General features: G+C 33.2%; 1 protein-coding gene and 1 long non-coding RNA gene across 2 annotated transcripts; one reads left to right on the top strand and one right to left on the bottom strand.

Annotated features, from left to right (window-relative positions):
* Nucleotides 1-2978: 2978 nt before the first annotated feature.
* LOC148619462 (small ribosomal subunit protein RACK1) lies at nt 2979-12356 on the bottom strand. The gene is made up of 7 exons (XM_088579358.1): nt 12135-12356; nt 9869-10040; nt 9301-9448; nt 8723-8818; nt 6390-6500; nt 4543-4683; nt 2979-3215 (listed from the first exon to the last, which is right to left on the bottom strand). Exons 1-7 carry the CDS (start codon nt 12241-12243, stop codon nt 3039-3041), a joined length of 954 nt encoding a protein of 317 aa, XP_088435484.1. The 5' UTR covers nt 12244-12356; the 3' UTR covers nt 2979-3038.
* Nucleotides 6500-9443, top strand: LOC148619463 (uncharacterized). Its single transcript, XR_015921603.1, has 2 exons — nt 6500-8640; nt 9006-9443. It is a non-coding gene; the product is annotated as an uncharacterized LOC148619463 (long non-coding RNA).
* Nucleotides 12357-13265: the final 909 nt, after the last annotated feature.

The following is a 13265-nucleotide window of genomic DNA, read 5'->3' as shown; positions in this document are numbered from 1 at the left end:
AGTACATAGCGACATACAATGCTAATGTATTTGTATCACAACTTTGACAGAGAAGGAGCAATAACTCGGAAATGCAATATTGAATAATTTTTGGGGATACAAAAAATTACATTACTGAGTATAATATTTATCTTGACTTAGTCCTATCAGATGTAAAAGATAAAATTTTCCTCAATGAAAATAGAACATTGAATGATAAAATTAGTTAAACTCAATCATGACAACTATGAAGGTTTCTATAAGTGAAAAGAATCTGCTGAATACTTTAAATTTCTTGCACAGAAAATGTTCGACAACCGTCCGCCATACATCCCTCAACTAATAACAGATTTTTCCTTAAGAAAATCTGGTTAAAAAACAATACATAGGCCCACAATTTCCTTTGTAAGTTACTTGTTGTAAAGATGAAAATCTAGCTTGAAAATCTAGCTTTCCAAGGTATAATCAAATGTATCACTGGGCACAGTTGGTATCATAGAGGTTGAATCCTGAACAGTTGGGGCAAGTACGGACACTTGATACAGCTCAGCATTTTGATTGTGATAAATTATTTGACACAAGATACGAATTTGACCAATATCAAGAAATTCGCTTTTTGACATGGCGAAAAAACGAGAACCTACACGTAATGACACGAAACTTATTGAAAGAACACAATGTGATAATGGTCAACCGAAAGCTGAAAAACTAGCAGCAATCAAGTGGCCCCTTACTCCTAAATGGTTCCGTGAACAACCACAAAAATCAATCCCAGCATTTCTTTAGGGGTATGGTAGTCAACTAAAAATATGAAAGCATGCAAGCCCATACTTTGTCATATGGATGGAAATAATTATGCAAGATTTTCTAAACGGAAAAGAACTCCCATAAAAATGATTCGTCAACCCCTCTTTCAAACTTATCCCAGTAATTGGTGTGGCAATTTTTATACATAAATCTCATCAAAATTCATTAAGAAATGAAGATGTGAGTGCCCTTATAATTACAATGTCGTGCAGCTGAAAACTAAAATGTTGTGAGGAAGTTGACGAAGAGAATACCCACTGCTTCAAATTTAACACACTTGTTCGTTATCTCCTTTTGGCGTCATTCCAACAGAAGTTATATTCATTCATACATATTTTCGTGATACCCAACCTTCCTATAAAATTTCATCAAAACCCCGAGCGGTTTTAACATGTAAAACCCTTTATTTGGATGATCTCTCTTTGGAGTCCTCCGACAGTAAATATATTCCTTCATGCACATCTACATGATACCGAACCTGCCTATAAAATCCCATCAAAATCTCTCGAGTGGTGTAGGAGTTTCGCTTACAAGAAATGTGGACAGACGTTTGAGATTCCCATATACACTGGAACTTCGTTTGCAGGCGTATAATAAATAAGATTTTCTAAGTTCGGAGGGCAATAACTTACAAAATAGGGCATCCATTGGGACATCAAATGACACCCTGCTACGTTGCAAAAAAAAACAAATTAAAATGGCCACAATTTTTGTGTTAATAATCTGATCAAACTGAAATTCAAATATGATCTTTATTTAAGGATACTCAATACCTATACAAAGTTTTAAAAAGATCCTTCAAGATATCTTCTTCAGTTATCATCTAAATACTAGAGAAGAAACGGACGGATGGGCAACATTTTGGAGGGAATCACATAATACTTGATAATACTTAATAAAAATTATCTGTCAGCATCTTAATTTGAACTAGTCAGAGCTACTAGTGATAATATTTAGTGCAAATCTTATGAAAATAAAAAAAAATGGCATCAGGGTTCAAGCTACTTGAGGAAAACGGAGAATTGCACGCGTACGCATATCATACACTTAAGCTTATAATAACCAAGCATTTTTTGTTAATTTTGTTTGAGATAAATGCTACTTTTTGTTGAAACTACATATGTATCCAAATGTTTAGGACAAAATGAAACCAGCCTCCTGACTGAATGACTGTATTTAATATACATGTATACACGAAATTTAATTTCTATACCTCTACCGTTTCGAATTTTATTGCAGCAAAATCAATATATGAATTAGCAAAGCAAAACTTCTTCCTAAACATTGTATATGACCTATCGATTTCATTTTTGTTTAGCAGCACTGTGCTTGAAAATTATTTCAGGCAGAAAATTTTTTGTTGGAATTGTCATTTTGTTGTTCTTTTCCCTGGCCCCACTTCATCCGTATGATTTCTTGACCAGATATCCAGTCTCTTGATTTAAGTTGATGAAGATTATCATGTTCAAGATTAATTACCGTACGGACAAATCAAGATTGAAACTTTATTGACACATACCGTAGTACTCATTAGAACTCGTCTCAAGCTGAAGAAATGTTCTGTTGAAATAGAGAACTTACTGTTCAAATTAAATGTTTTGTGTTTCTACCGAGTTACCAAATATACCTCAAGAAACTGCAAGACAATTTTGCAAATTTCGTAAAGTGTGAACCATAAAACATCAATTATCGTAAACTGTAGTGATGAACGTTTGTTACGAAAAACTAACTTAAGTACTTGCTTGTGACCAAAAATTTGATAGATTTCTTATTTTTTGAATTTTTTATTCTCAATTGGGCACTATTTTTGTTTGAATTGTAATTGGAAGAATGGTAACTCTGATCAAAATACCACTAAAAGATGAAGTACTGTCCAAATGTTGGGCGAAGTCCGAAAATGAGAGGGCGACCACTTCGCTTTTGGTGTCCTCTGAGTGCAAAACCTCACGGCAACTATTTTGCCCAAATTGCCCAGTAGCATGAAAGTGCTTAATGTTCAGATGCCCTATATTTCTATGTCCCCACACAATTTTGTGTCTGGGGACTAAAAGACATCTAAGCTATATATAAGAGATAAATCATGTCTTCTACAAAAGGAATATGTACATTTTAATATATGATGCATTATGTTTAGATTATATGCTATTGTTTTGGTCAAGTCAGGAATAAGTGATTTAGCCTGAACAAACAAATAAAATTTTAATTTTTTTTTATTTCACAGCACTGTTTTTATGTATTAAGGTGTCCCTTTTTTAACGTGCTGCCATAGACACCTGCCAGACACGAATCAAATTGTCTGTGTATCCTGCGAATAGAGTTTGTCCATCAGATGACCAAGCCAATGATATACACTGTGGAGCCTGTGCTTTAGAGCTTGCTGAAATGACTTCTTGTCTCAGTTCATCTACAACAATTTTGCCTTCCAAATCCTGAAAAGATTAATTCTTCAAGATTAAACTCTACTTGCTTTTCAGATATAGTTGGAGATTCTACTTATATCCAACAATGTTTTACAAACTGTTGGTTAACACCTTGCCATTTATGGATTTTTTTTTTACACTGGTGGATACACTGAAAAAATACCTAAAGATATATATAATCACACTTTAAGCTATAATTTCTACATATTTGCAATAATTAATGCAAAAGTGTATTTACTGCTAATTAAATGACATACCACCTCAATGTGTGAAAAAAAAATCCTTTTATTTCTTACTGAAGATTTTAATATCAAAAGGTCAATGGACATCAGGCAAAATATGTAATGTACATATGACTTGCATATCTCAAGAAAACATATCCTCATATTTGCAGGATTATTTCATTTGATATCAATGAAGTGTGAAGAGTTATAATCATTGGATTGTTATCAAGAGATCAGTATGTTATGTTTAATTCAAAGCATAAAATTAAGTGCTGTTCGTCTACTGTTTAGGAGAACATGAGGCATTGCATTCCCTTGTTATACCAATTATTTAACCCTGCTACATTTTTTTGGCCTTGAAAATCAATAGGGTTGCATGTATTAACTTATGAAGATGGAAAAGTGTGTACCAACCTTTGTCACTATCTGTCAAAGTGTTGTTCTTGAGTGTTTTCAAGGGTATTGTGGGTAAAACAGCTCTTCCCCAACTTTCTAATTACAAGCCTAAACCGTTTACCACAATTGTTCATGATATAAAACTAAATTTTTATTCACTTTCTACTAGCCCTTACTAAATTTATCTGGTCTCAGGCATTAGGCTAAAGACTTCGATAGTTTTTATCAACCTCCAAAGCTACAAATACCATTTTCTATGCACTCGACTTGTCCTGGGAAACAGAAAATAGGACTTTATGGACCCTGAATGTGTCCAATTTTTACCATAGGTAGATTACAGAATTCAATACATTGTCTTAAGATTCTGCATTCATCAGGGTGTGATGTTACAAAACAGAATTTGCCTTGAGTTAATGACTTATACAGAAAACAGAACAAGATACTATTAATGGTCTTTTCTGAATTTGTTATCACCTTTGGTAGTGGAAGTTTGGTTGATGCCACATAACTAACAGGGTTTCATGTCAAAAGCTGCTATCCCCCAGTGCATTTCATAAAGCAGACAGCACCTTCTGGCATGAACCCTCAGCACATTATCAATACATTACGAGGCAACTAAAATGAACTGAAATTGACGAAATTGGAAGTTAATATATGGTAAAATTTGAAATGTAGTGGTGAATCAGCAGCAGAAAATCAGGTCTGATTACACCTACCCAGATCTTGATGCTAGGTCCAGTAGCAGCACAGAGCCAGTATCTGTTAGGACTGAAGGTTAATGCATTGATGACATCACCACCATCTAATGTGTACAAATGTTTGCCTTCGTTCAAATCCCACAACATGGCTTGTCCGTCCTACAAATGAAAACACAGTTGCAAGATTCATGCATTTGAGATACACTTCAAGTTAATAATAATGTTCCAATGGTTTTCAAAACTTTGAATGGCATCTAGATTTTTGTTCTCAGTTGCCAAGGTAAATGAAGTGAAAGTAGATATATTTCATTGACAGTTAAGTAAGTCTTCCATTGCATAATTTTACCACTATCAATACTACAAAGGTGTAAAAGTACTAAAATGCTGACTGAATCACAATTCTCAGAGCACAATCACAGTTTACAATGAGGTGTAGTTGGTTGTCATCTTATACTTAGATCTCATTTAAATTGTGTCAACAAAACATAACCTTAGTCAACTTGAGGATTCTTGATGATGAATATCATTGGAAAGGATCCAATGAATGCAAGTTGCCATATAATACTGAACAAACACTAAAAAACCGTAAGGTAGAACAGATAATTAATTCAATCCATTTAAAGAGGTAGTTTTAGGTTGTTTAGGGGAAGTTGCCTCATAAACAAGCTGGTTTCATGTTTATCAATAGCTAATACATGATCTACATATAGTAGAAATAATCATTGGCAATTATACCACTATTATCTTTGGTCATCTTCAACTAAATACCAGAATTAAAATGATTTTACGACATCTTATAAAAGTAAACCCTTAAAGTTATCAGTGCAAAAGAATGTTTTGCATGCAGTTTAATTTGCTATTATTTCTACCATTGAAACTTGTCTTTAAATTACATAAAAATGATTTAAGTTGCAGACCTGCTGCACCCTGGAACACACTATTGCAAGGATCTGATAACTTCAACCTTTCTGGGAGACTGAGTATTAGACTGTATATTACAGCTAAGTGGTCTTTCCAATGTTAGCTAGTCATGTGAAAATACCCAGTTTTTATATAGATTCCCCCAAGTCATTGATCTTATTTTATATCTGCTGGAAAACAGTCATGCTATTGTTCATTTATATTCTCCTTCCTTTGAAGGAACGAAACAATTCCATCCATTAATGACTAATCATATCACCCTTTGATATGGAAATGTTATCTTAAAGACTAAAAAGAAAAAAAAATAAACTGGCAAAAATGTAGGTGAAGAATACATCTGAAAATGCATCATAGGATATGCAGCACATACAGCAACTGATTTAGAGAATGGTACACTTGTCAAAAGTTAAACACATTCAAAGAAACTAACAGTAAAGGAGTTGTCTTTCATTATTTTTTTCTCCTTCATTAGGCTTGTTATATTACTACATCTAAATATCTAATCCATTCAATGCAACAAATAACGCATACACATATCTCTTGATACCTCTGACATACAAAGATAACAACTTCCAGTTTCTTCATTTGCTAGAATAAATTTTCATGTTACAGCAAACTTTTCTAAATTGACTGATTTTTTTTTGACAATTTGAGTTTTTAAATGAAAGTCTTTGAGATTTTAAATTTCTGGTTTGACCAAACAATTAAGACAATGAAAATTGCAACTCCATTACAAATATTTTTTTCTTACAGAATACCTAATTTCCAGGGATGGAGCTGTCCATAAGATGATAGTTGCCTCATAAATAAGCTTGTTTCATTTGAATCAATAGCTAATACATGGTCTACATTAGTAGAAGTAATCACTGGCAACTGTACATCTAATTTATTTTGCTATCATTACATTATAGTTGTCTTATAAATGCTTAAATCCTTGTACAAACCTTTCCACCAGAAGCACATAGAGAGCCATCAGGTGAGACTGTTACTGTATTCAAGTAACCAGTGTGTCCAATGTGGTTAGTCTTTAGTTTACAGTTGGTTAAGTTCCAGACCTACCTCAAACAAACAAAAATTAGGTTAACAATAGTAAACTTTTTAGATAACTAAGACTGAAACAAATCAAAGTGCTGTTAGCACTGGAGGTTCTTGATTCAGGTGAAACTGTAGCATGAAGAAACTGTCAAAGATTACAAGATAAAACTAGTCATACATTGTGTTTCTCATATTATTTAGAACATTTTTTTCTTAGTACGTAGAAAATGAAAGTCAATCTTTACTATTGATTCATAAAGTATTGACTGTAATCAACAATTAAACAGTATCCAACTTCACACACATTTACAAATTTTGTTCCATTTCACTTTTTCCCCAAAATTTTTAAACCTGTCCAAAAATAATTTGCATTTACATTAAAAACTTTTTTTAACTGAATATTTACCCTACACTGCATTTATACTCAAATAAAAACCAATTATATATTCAGCTTAAGTAAATGATTTCCTTGATGAACATAAGATTTTCCAATACTAGTTTTTATCAATTTGAATTTTCGAGCCAGTTTTCCTTGGTTAAAATCACCCCCATTCACTTCCTGTTCATTAATCATCAACTATCAATAATAGGATGAAGATTTTGACTGATTAGTGTGTAAAAAGGAAAATGCTTAACATATTAAATATATCTTGACATTTCTGCAAGAACTAAATTTCCCAAATGAATTTTATTACTACCGGTAAACATCTTTCAAGGCCAAAACGAGCCCTCAAATCTTCAGTTGGATTGAACACTAGATCTTAAATTTATTTTGCAGAAATAATGGAATATTATTGAGTTGAATAATTGCCAGAAACATATTTACTGGTTATAAAAGAGGTGTTGATATAAAAGGAATTAAATTTGGACTATATTTATGTGTGGAGTTCAGAAATAGTAGGGAAGTTCCAGACAAAGACAGGCAAAGGATGAAAAACCCAAAACCCTCACAAACAATAGACAAAAACTCTTAAAACAAATTTTAAATATAACCATTAGACAGGAAAAAAGAATCATACAAGTCAAGGTTAATATTGCATCATTAGAATAGCTATTAATATTAGCAGTGAACAAAAACAGAAAAAAAAGCCATATTAACAAATCTCATGACAAGACATCCTCATATTTGCAGGATTGTTTCATGCAACATCAATATAGTGTGAAAAGTGATAATCATTGGATTTTTATTAAGAGATTTTCTATTTTTGAATGCACAAGTCACACTCAGCAGTGAGCAAATTATCAGATTTATCCGTTGCATATACCTAACACTTACAGTAGTGATGTATATACATGTACTGTACATGTGTATATACAGAATAAAGGAAGTTTTGAAGTAGAAAAAAATATCATAGCGGTAAGAAGTGATGTTCTGTCAATATTCAAAACTGGCAGTATTCTGTTTGTTAGTAATATCAGTCGATTTGATGTAATGTTGGCATCGGAAATTGCCAATACTTTTTAATATTATGGCAATAGCTGCAAGACAGTGGAAAAATGATGACTTTGTAGATAAATAATAGTCTAAGCAGTTCAACTTCGTTAAGTAGCATTTGTCTGTATATTTATCCATCATTTTGCTCAGGGATAGGGATTAAAAGTTTTGATAACCAAAGGCTATTTCCATTTTTTGTATGTACAATGCTACTGCAACCTATTAAAATTTTGGGGTATCAGTGTTCTAGGATTCCAATTTCCCGTTACCAGGACAAGTGAAATTTAGGTCTGAGAAAGTTAGGTACTTATTTACACTTTCCTGTGGCGAGTTAAAAATTCCATATGCTACAAGGATTTGTTTTGTTAGGAAAGCAGTCATTGACTGTGGGAAAGTTGATTTTATATGGATTTTCCCAACGAAACCTCAATTTCTGAAAAATGCTAGAACACTGGGTATTTAAATGAGATATGTAATGTATGGTGCATGACCCTCCTTTAAAATCCTTATTTTGTTTAACAATTAGTGTAAGTGGTCTTATTTCAGATACTGTCTATTTCTTGCATATCATATATCAGTCTCAATATATTCCACAACTTGATTAGAACTATCAGTGTTCAACAACTACAACAAAGCTAAAAGACAGATCACAGTCAAACAAGTCTTAAGTGACCTTCAGAGGAGGAGCAAAATCATGGGCATAGACAAATGGTCTTCACACACAGGTAATTTACACTGAGTCCACTATGAAGGGATATTCCAAGTCTAATTAAACAGGTCATCTCTGAATACATGAGGTTACACTACCTTGACAAGTTTGTCCCATCCACAGGATACTATGATGGGGTTGGATGTGCTTGGTGAAAATCTAACACATGATACCCAGTCTGAGTGGCCGTCTTCCTACAAATACAGAAACATTCTTAAAATACAGATAAAAATCTCCGGTACTGATCTACATAAAAGTCTGCATTTACAATTGCAAATATCAGGTAAATGACAAATAGTGGATTCTACTACAGTACTACTACTCCCTTTAATCATTCCAATTGAGTTTGTTTAAACTTAGCCTATTTTTTTTTCATTAAAGAATTTGGCAAAATAATGGATATACTAAACAGCTCCGGGAGCAGCCAACACAGCTGGATTTCCATCTTTATCATCAACAACTTTAGGCAGACTTAAGGATTTTCTGAAGTGGATCATTGACTTGAAACTTTGAACATTTGATTTTAAGTAAATTTAAACCCATTATCACTGTTGTGGTTGTGGAGAGAGATGATGACAAGGTCACAAGTGGAATTTTGCATAAATGTGGAAGAAATTCATACCTTAAATATGATAAGTTTACATTTTGAAATATGGAGAAAATGTGCACTCTTTACCTGGATTGTGTATTTACAGACACCAAGGGTGTTCCACAGTTTGATGGTTTTGTCTCTAGAACCAGACACAATCTGACGGTTGTCAGCAGAGAAAGCTACACTAAGGACATCCTTGTCATGATTATCAAATAGACGAGTTGTAGTGCCTCTAAAAAAGAGAAACAATTGAGCTACATCAAAATTACAATTAGAGACATAGCTTCATACATTTTAGTTACTAAACACTGGTAAGTCAGTATGCAATGCAAAAATTCACTGAATTTTTTATTATCTATTAAACTAATTTTATTGGACTGAATACAACTTGTGAGGGCAATCATTCACAGGATTATACTTGGGATTTAATGACTTGACATAAAAAAATTTACAACAGAAAACCACTTCTAATACAAAGTTATATTGAATAGCACATGTACCTTTCAATATGACATAAAACTCCTGGATCAACTAGTAAAATAATAAATTGTGCAGGCCTAAATATGTAGTCTGGTTCCCATTTCCATGATTTAAAAAAAAACATACATGGTAAATACATATACATCTATAATAATACTTTATCTTGACTTACGCTCCTAAATCCCAAAGACGCAGTGTTTTGTCCCATGAACCAGAAAGAGCAAACTGTCCATCAGAAGACATGACTACATCAGACACAAAATGTCCATGTCCTCTTAAACATCTCAATGGTAAACCATAGTTAGTTTCATCTCTGGTAAGCTTCCACATGATGAGTGTTTTATCTATAAATAAAAACAAAAAATAAGACATTATTCAAATTTTACAGCTGTTAATATTAGACTGCCTTGATATTGGACAGAAGAACTTCAGTCCAAAAAATAAAATGTCTGCTTCCCGCTACCTAAACATTTTGTGGCCATTTTGGATCAAACGCAATCAAAATCTACATTGTTTCCTGACAATACTATTATTTTGTTTTTTTGCCTCACATGATAACCTGATCTGGCTGGTAACCTTATAAGTCATTTAGAAATTAGCTGTTGCAACAATCAAAGCCCACAAATAAAACCGGGTAAAGATAATTTTGTAATTATGAAGAAAAACTTGTAGAATAAGATGCAATTTACTAACATGATTTTACAAAATGTATACAGCCATCAAAAGTTTGAAGTTGATGAAATGGCATAAGAACTGCAACAGTGAAATCTAGAACAGAATTAAAAAAAAAAACCAAGACACTAACAAATTTACTGTCATTGAAAATTATCATATGATCTCTTACCAAAATAATAAATCCTTCGGTGGTAATGCTCAGTAATACACTTTGCCAAAGAAGGGTTTGGGTAGAAGAAAAGAATTTTCCTTGCGGAAGTGCCTACTGAGCATGCTCTATGCATGTTCATCAACTATTCTACAGTTAGCACAAAAGGGTCTATAATAAAATTCTACCCCAGCAGGGTTTAAAACTAAAATTTTGGCTTGGAAACCCACAACTGTAAATTTAGTCCAAGATTGCTCTGATATCTGAAAGCTAATTAACACACAAGCTGGGGCCCTGGGATGCCAGAGCTTGTCCCATCAAAAAAAAGTATTTTGTGTACCACTACCAAATGCCATTCTAGTGTGTGGCAAGAGGCTAAAATGTATTACTTTATTGCCTCCTGAAAAGTTAACAAATATTTTGAAATTTTGTTTAACTAAGCAGTGTGCAGTGATTTGGGATTAAAATTTTGAGAATGGGCCATTTTTAAATATCTTCAGAATTTCAATGAGCCATTCAATTACATTTTTTGTAATCATTTCTGATTTTAATGGGATATTTTTATCAGGAATGTGATAAAAAGCACATGGCCCCCTCTAATCTCAATCATTGAGTGTGCAAGAAGAAAAAAAACATCAATAGTGTTGTCTGTTGTACATGCAACAAATAATTGTCTATCTCTGAATTTACAAAATTTTGACTTTAAAGCCAAATCCTGTGTTCTTGACATTGACCAAACTCTGACATCCCATGGTCTCACCTGTCTGTCAAATCAGCCGTTGGACATCACAGCTATTTCGGACTACTTAAAATTTGGTAGCCAATATATACTCCTTGAGACATTTTGGTTTCCTGAACGCTCGATACCTCAATTCAAGCTAAATGAATGCTTCAATCATGCGTTTAAACACAAAATAGACAAATGCTCCCAGTGTGCATTTAAATGCATGATAAACGAACGCTTTAAGTCTAAACATACATTTAAAGGCACAATAGATGAACACTCATAGCACTCGTTAAAATAAACGATGAATACTAATGTTAACAAACAATTAAGAAAGAAGAAAAACAGTAAATAGAACCAATGAAAATACAAAAAACGATAAAAAAAAAAAATATGAAATGAACAGTTGAATAAAGGAAATATTGCATGTACAAAAATAAATGATAGCGTCTATTGTACATATATCGTAAGTTTAAACAACCACAAAACGATATGTAAACACTTGATAATTAATGCAAAAACGTTAAAAAGGGGAACACGAACGCTTCAAGGAGTGTAGACTGTAGTTCATTACATTTGCATAAAATAATTCAAGAAGTCTACTGGCAAAAGGTCCCCTGTTTCATACAAATCCCGAGTTCAGTCAAGCTGATGACTCCGACAGTGATTGATCTCAACCTCAATATCAGTCAATAGACAATACGGTTATTGACAGCCAATTCTGAATCCAATCGTAAAACATAAAAATAACATAAAAATTACAGTAACACATCATGAAACCAATAAGGAAATATCATTCGATATTTTTCTATGAGCGAGACATAAGCAACCACACATACAATGTGAAAGAAATTAAATTTCAGACAATTTTTGAGAAGAACTTATCCGTACCCCTAGAAGAGGATAGCACCATATCGGGATATTGGGGTGTTGTTGCGATTTGGGTAACCCATCCACCATGCCCTTGAAGGGTCCCTCTAAGAGTCATCTGTTCGGCCATGATTTTCAAGTAAAAGTGTTACTATTCCAACGATGAATGTGGATTTCGGTGCAACGTTTATTTATTAGCCATGAAACTCGGACGGGCTAACCGGAAAAGGAAGTAAAATTTTACTTGACAGTACAAGTCGGACCAAAACATACTCGGACCAAAATTAGAAATTGTATGAAATATATTGTGATGATTTTGTTCGTATTCATTTGCACAAATTTAATTTCTCTTACACACTTTCATGGTATGAGAGGACCCTAGGTCTTCATTGCCAATCTGGTCAGGTGTATATTAATTAGAAAATGTGTTTTCACAGTAAACTGTAAAATCATATTGCTTTCACATGGGTCGTCTCGCTCATTATAAGGCCAGGGACTTTATATACAGTCCCTGATCAAGCTTAATTAAAAATTCCTTTTTGAATAAATCCGCATGCACCAAACGCTACATATCCTTTCCAAACGGTAACATTTTGACAGACATCTTTGATTTGCTTGTAAAATTGCAGTTTTGTTGAAACAAATGAATATTACATAAACAATATGCTATAATCGACCCAATAGAACGACCTTAAAGATATGTCATACAACGTGGATGAAAACAGATTACATTAAAACTGTCTACTATACTATTTGTCATGTTCTAATTGTGTCTAGGGTTTCAGGCACCAGCGTAAGTCAGTTGATCGATACGACAATAATTTTATAGTCAACCAGTAAAATATCACAGATCTATCAAGATCGATAAGTAATCATTGATCAATAATAAAGCTCTGTGCAGATAATATATGCAGTTGGCATGGTGAGAAACAACTAAACTATTAAGAATGCTTTTTAATACCTATATACACATGTACATTCAAAACAGGTTTCAAAACATGCCGAATGTGCACGGAAAAAAAACTCTTCTTAATAGTTTAGTTACCAGATAAGAAATACCCATTATATACTAATATAGATACAATAGGGTATGTAAGTCTCGTCACGTGTCTCCGTGATTTTATGAGAATGGGTCATCGTCTACCATTCAAA

The sequence above is a fragment of the Perna viridis genome, chromosome 4 (assembly GCF_037379345.1).
Source record: "Perna viridis isolate PV_CMFRI_1.1 ecotype Kerala chromosome 4, ASM3737934v1, whole genome shotgun sequence".
In the NCBI taxonomy this organism is placed as follows: domain Eukaryota; kingdom Metazoa; phylum Mollusca; class Bivalvia; order Mytilida; family Mytilidae; genus Perna; species Perna viridis.
The sequence above is the reverse complement of the archived record's forward strand: the minus strand, read 5'-3'. Positions and strand labels throughout refer to the sequence as shown.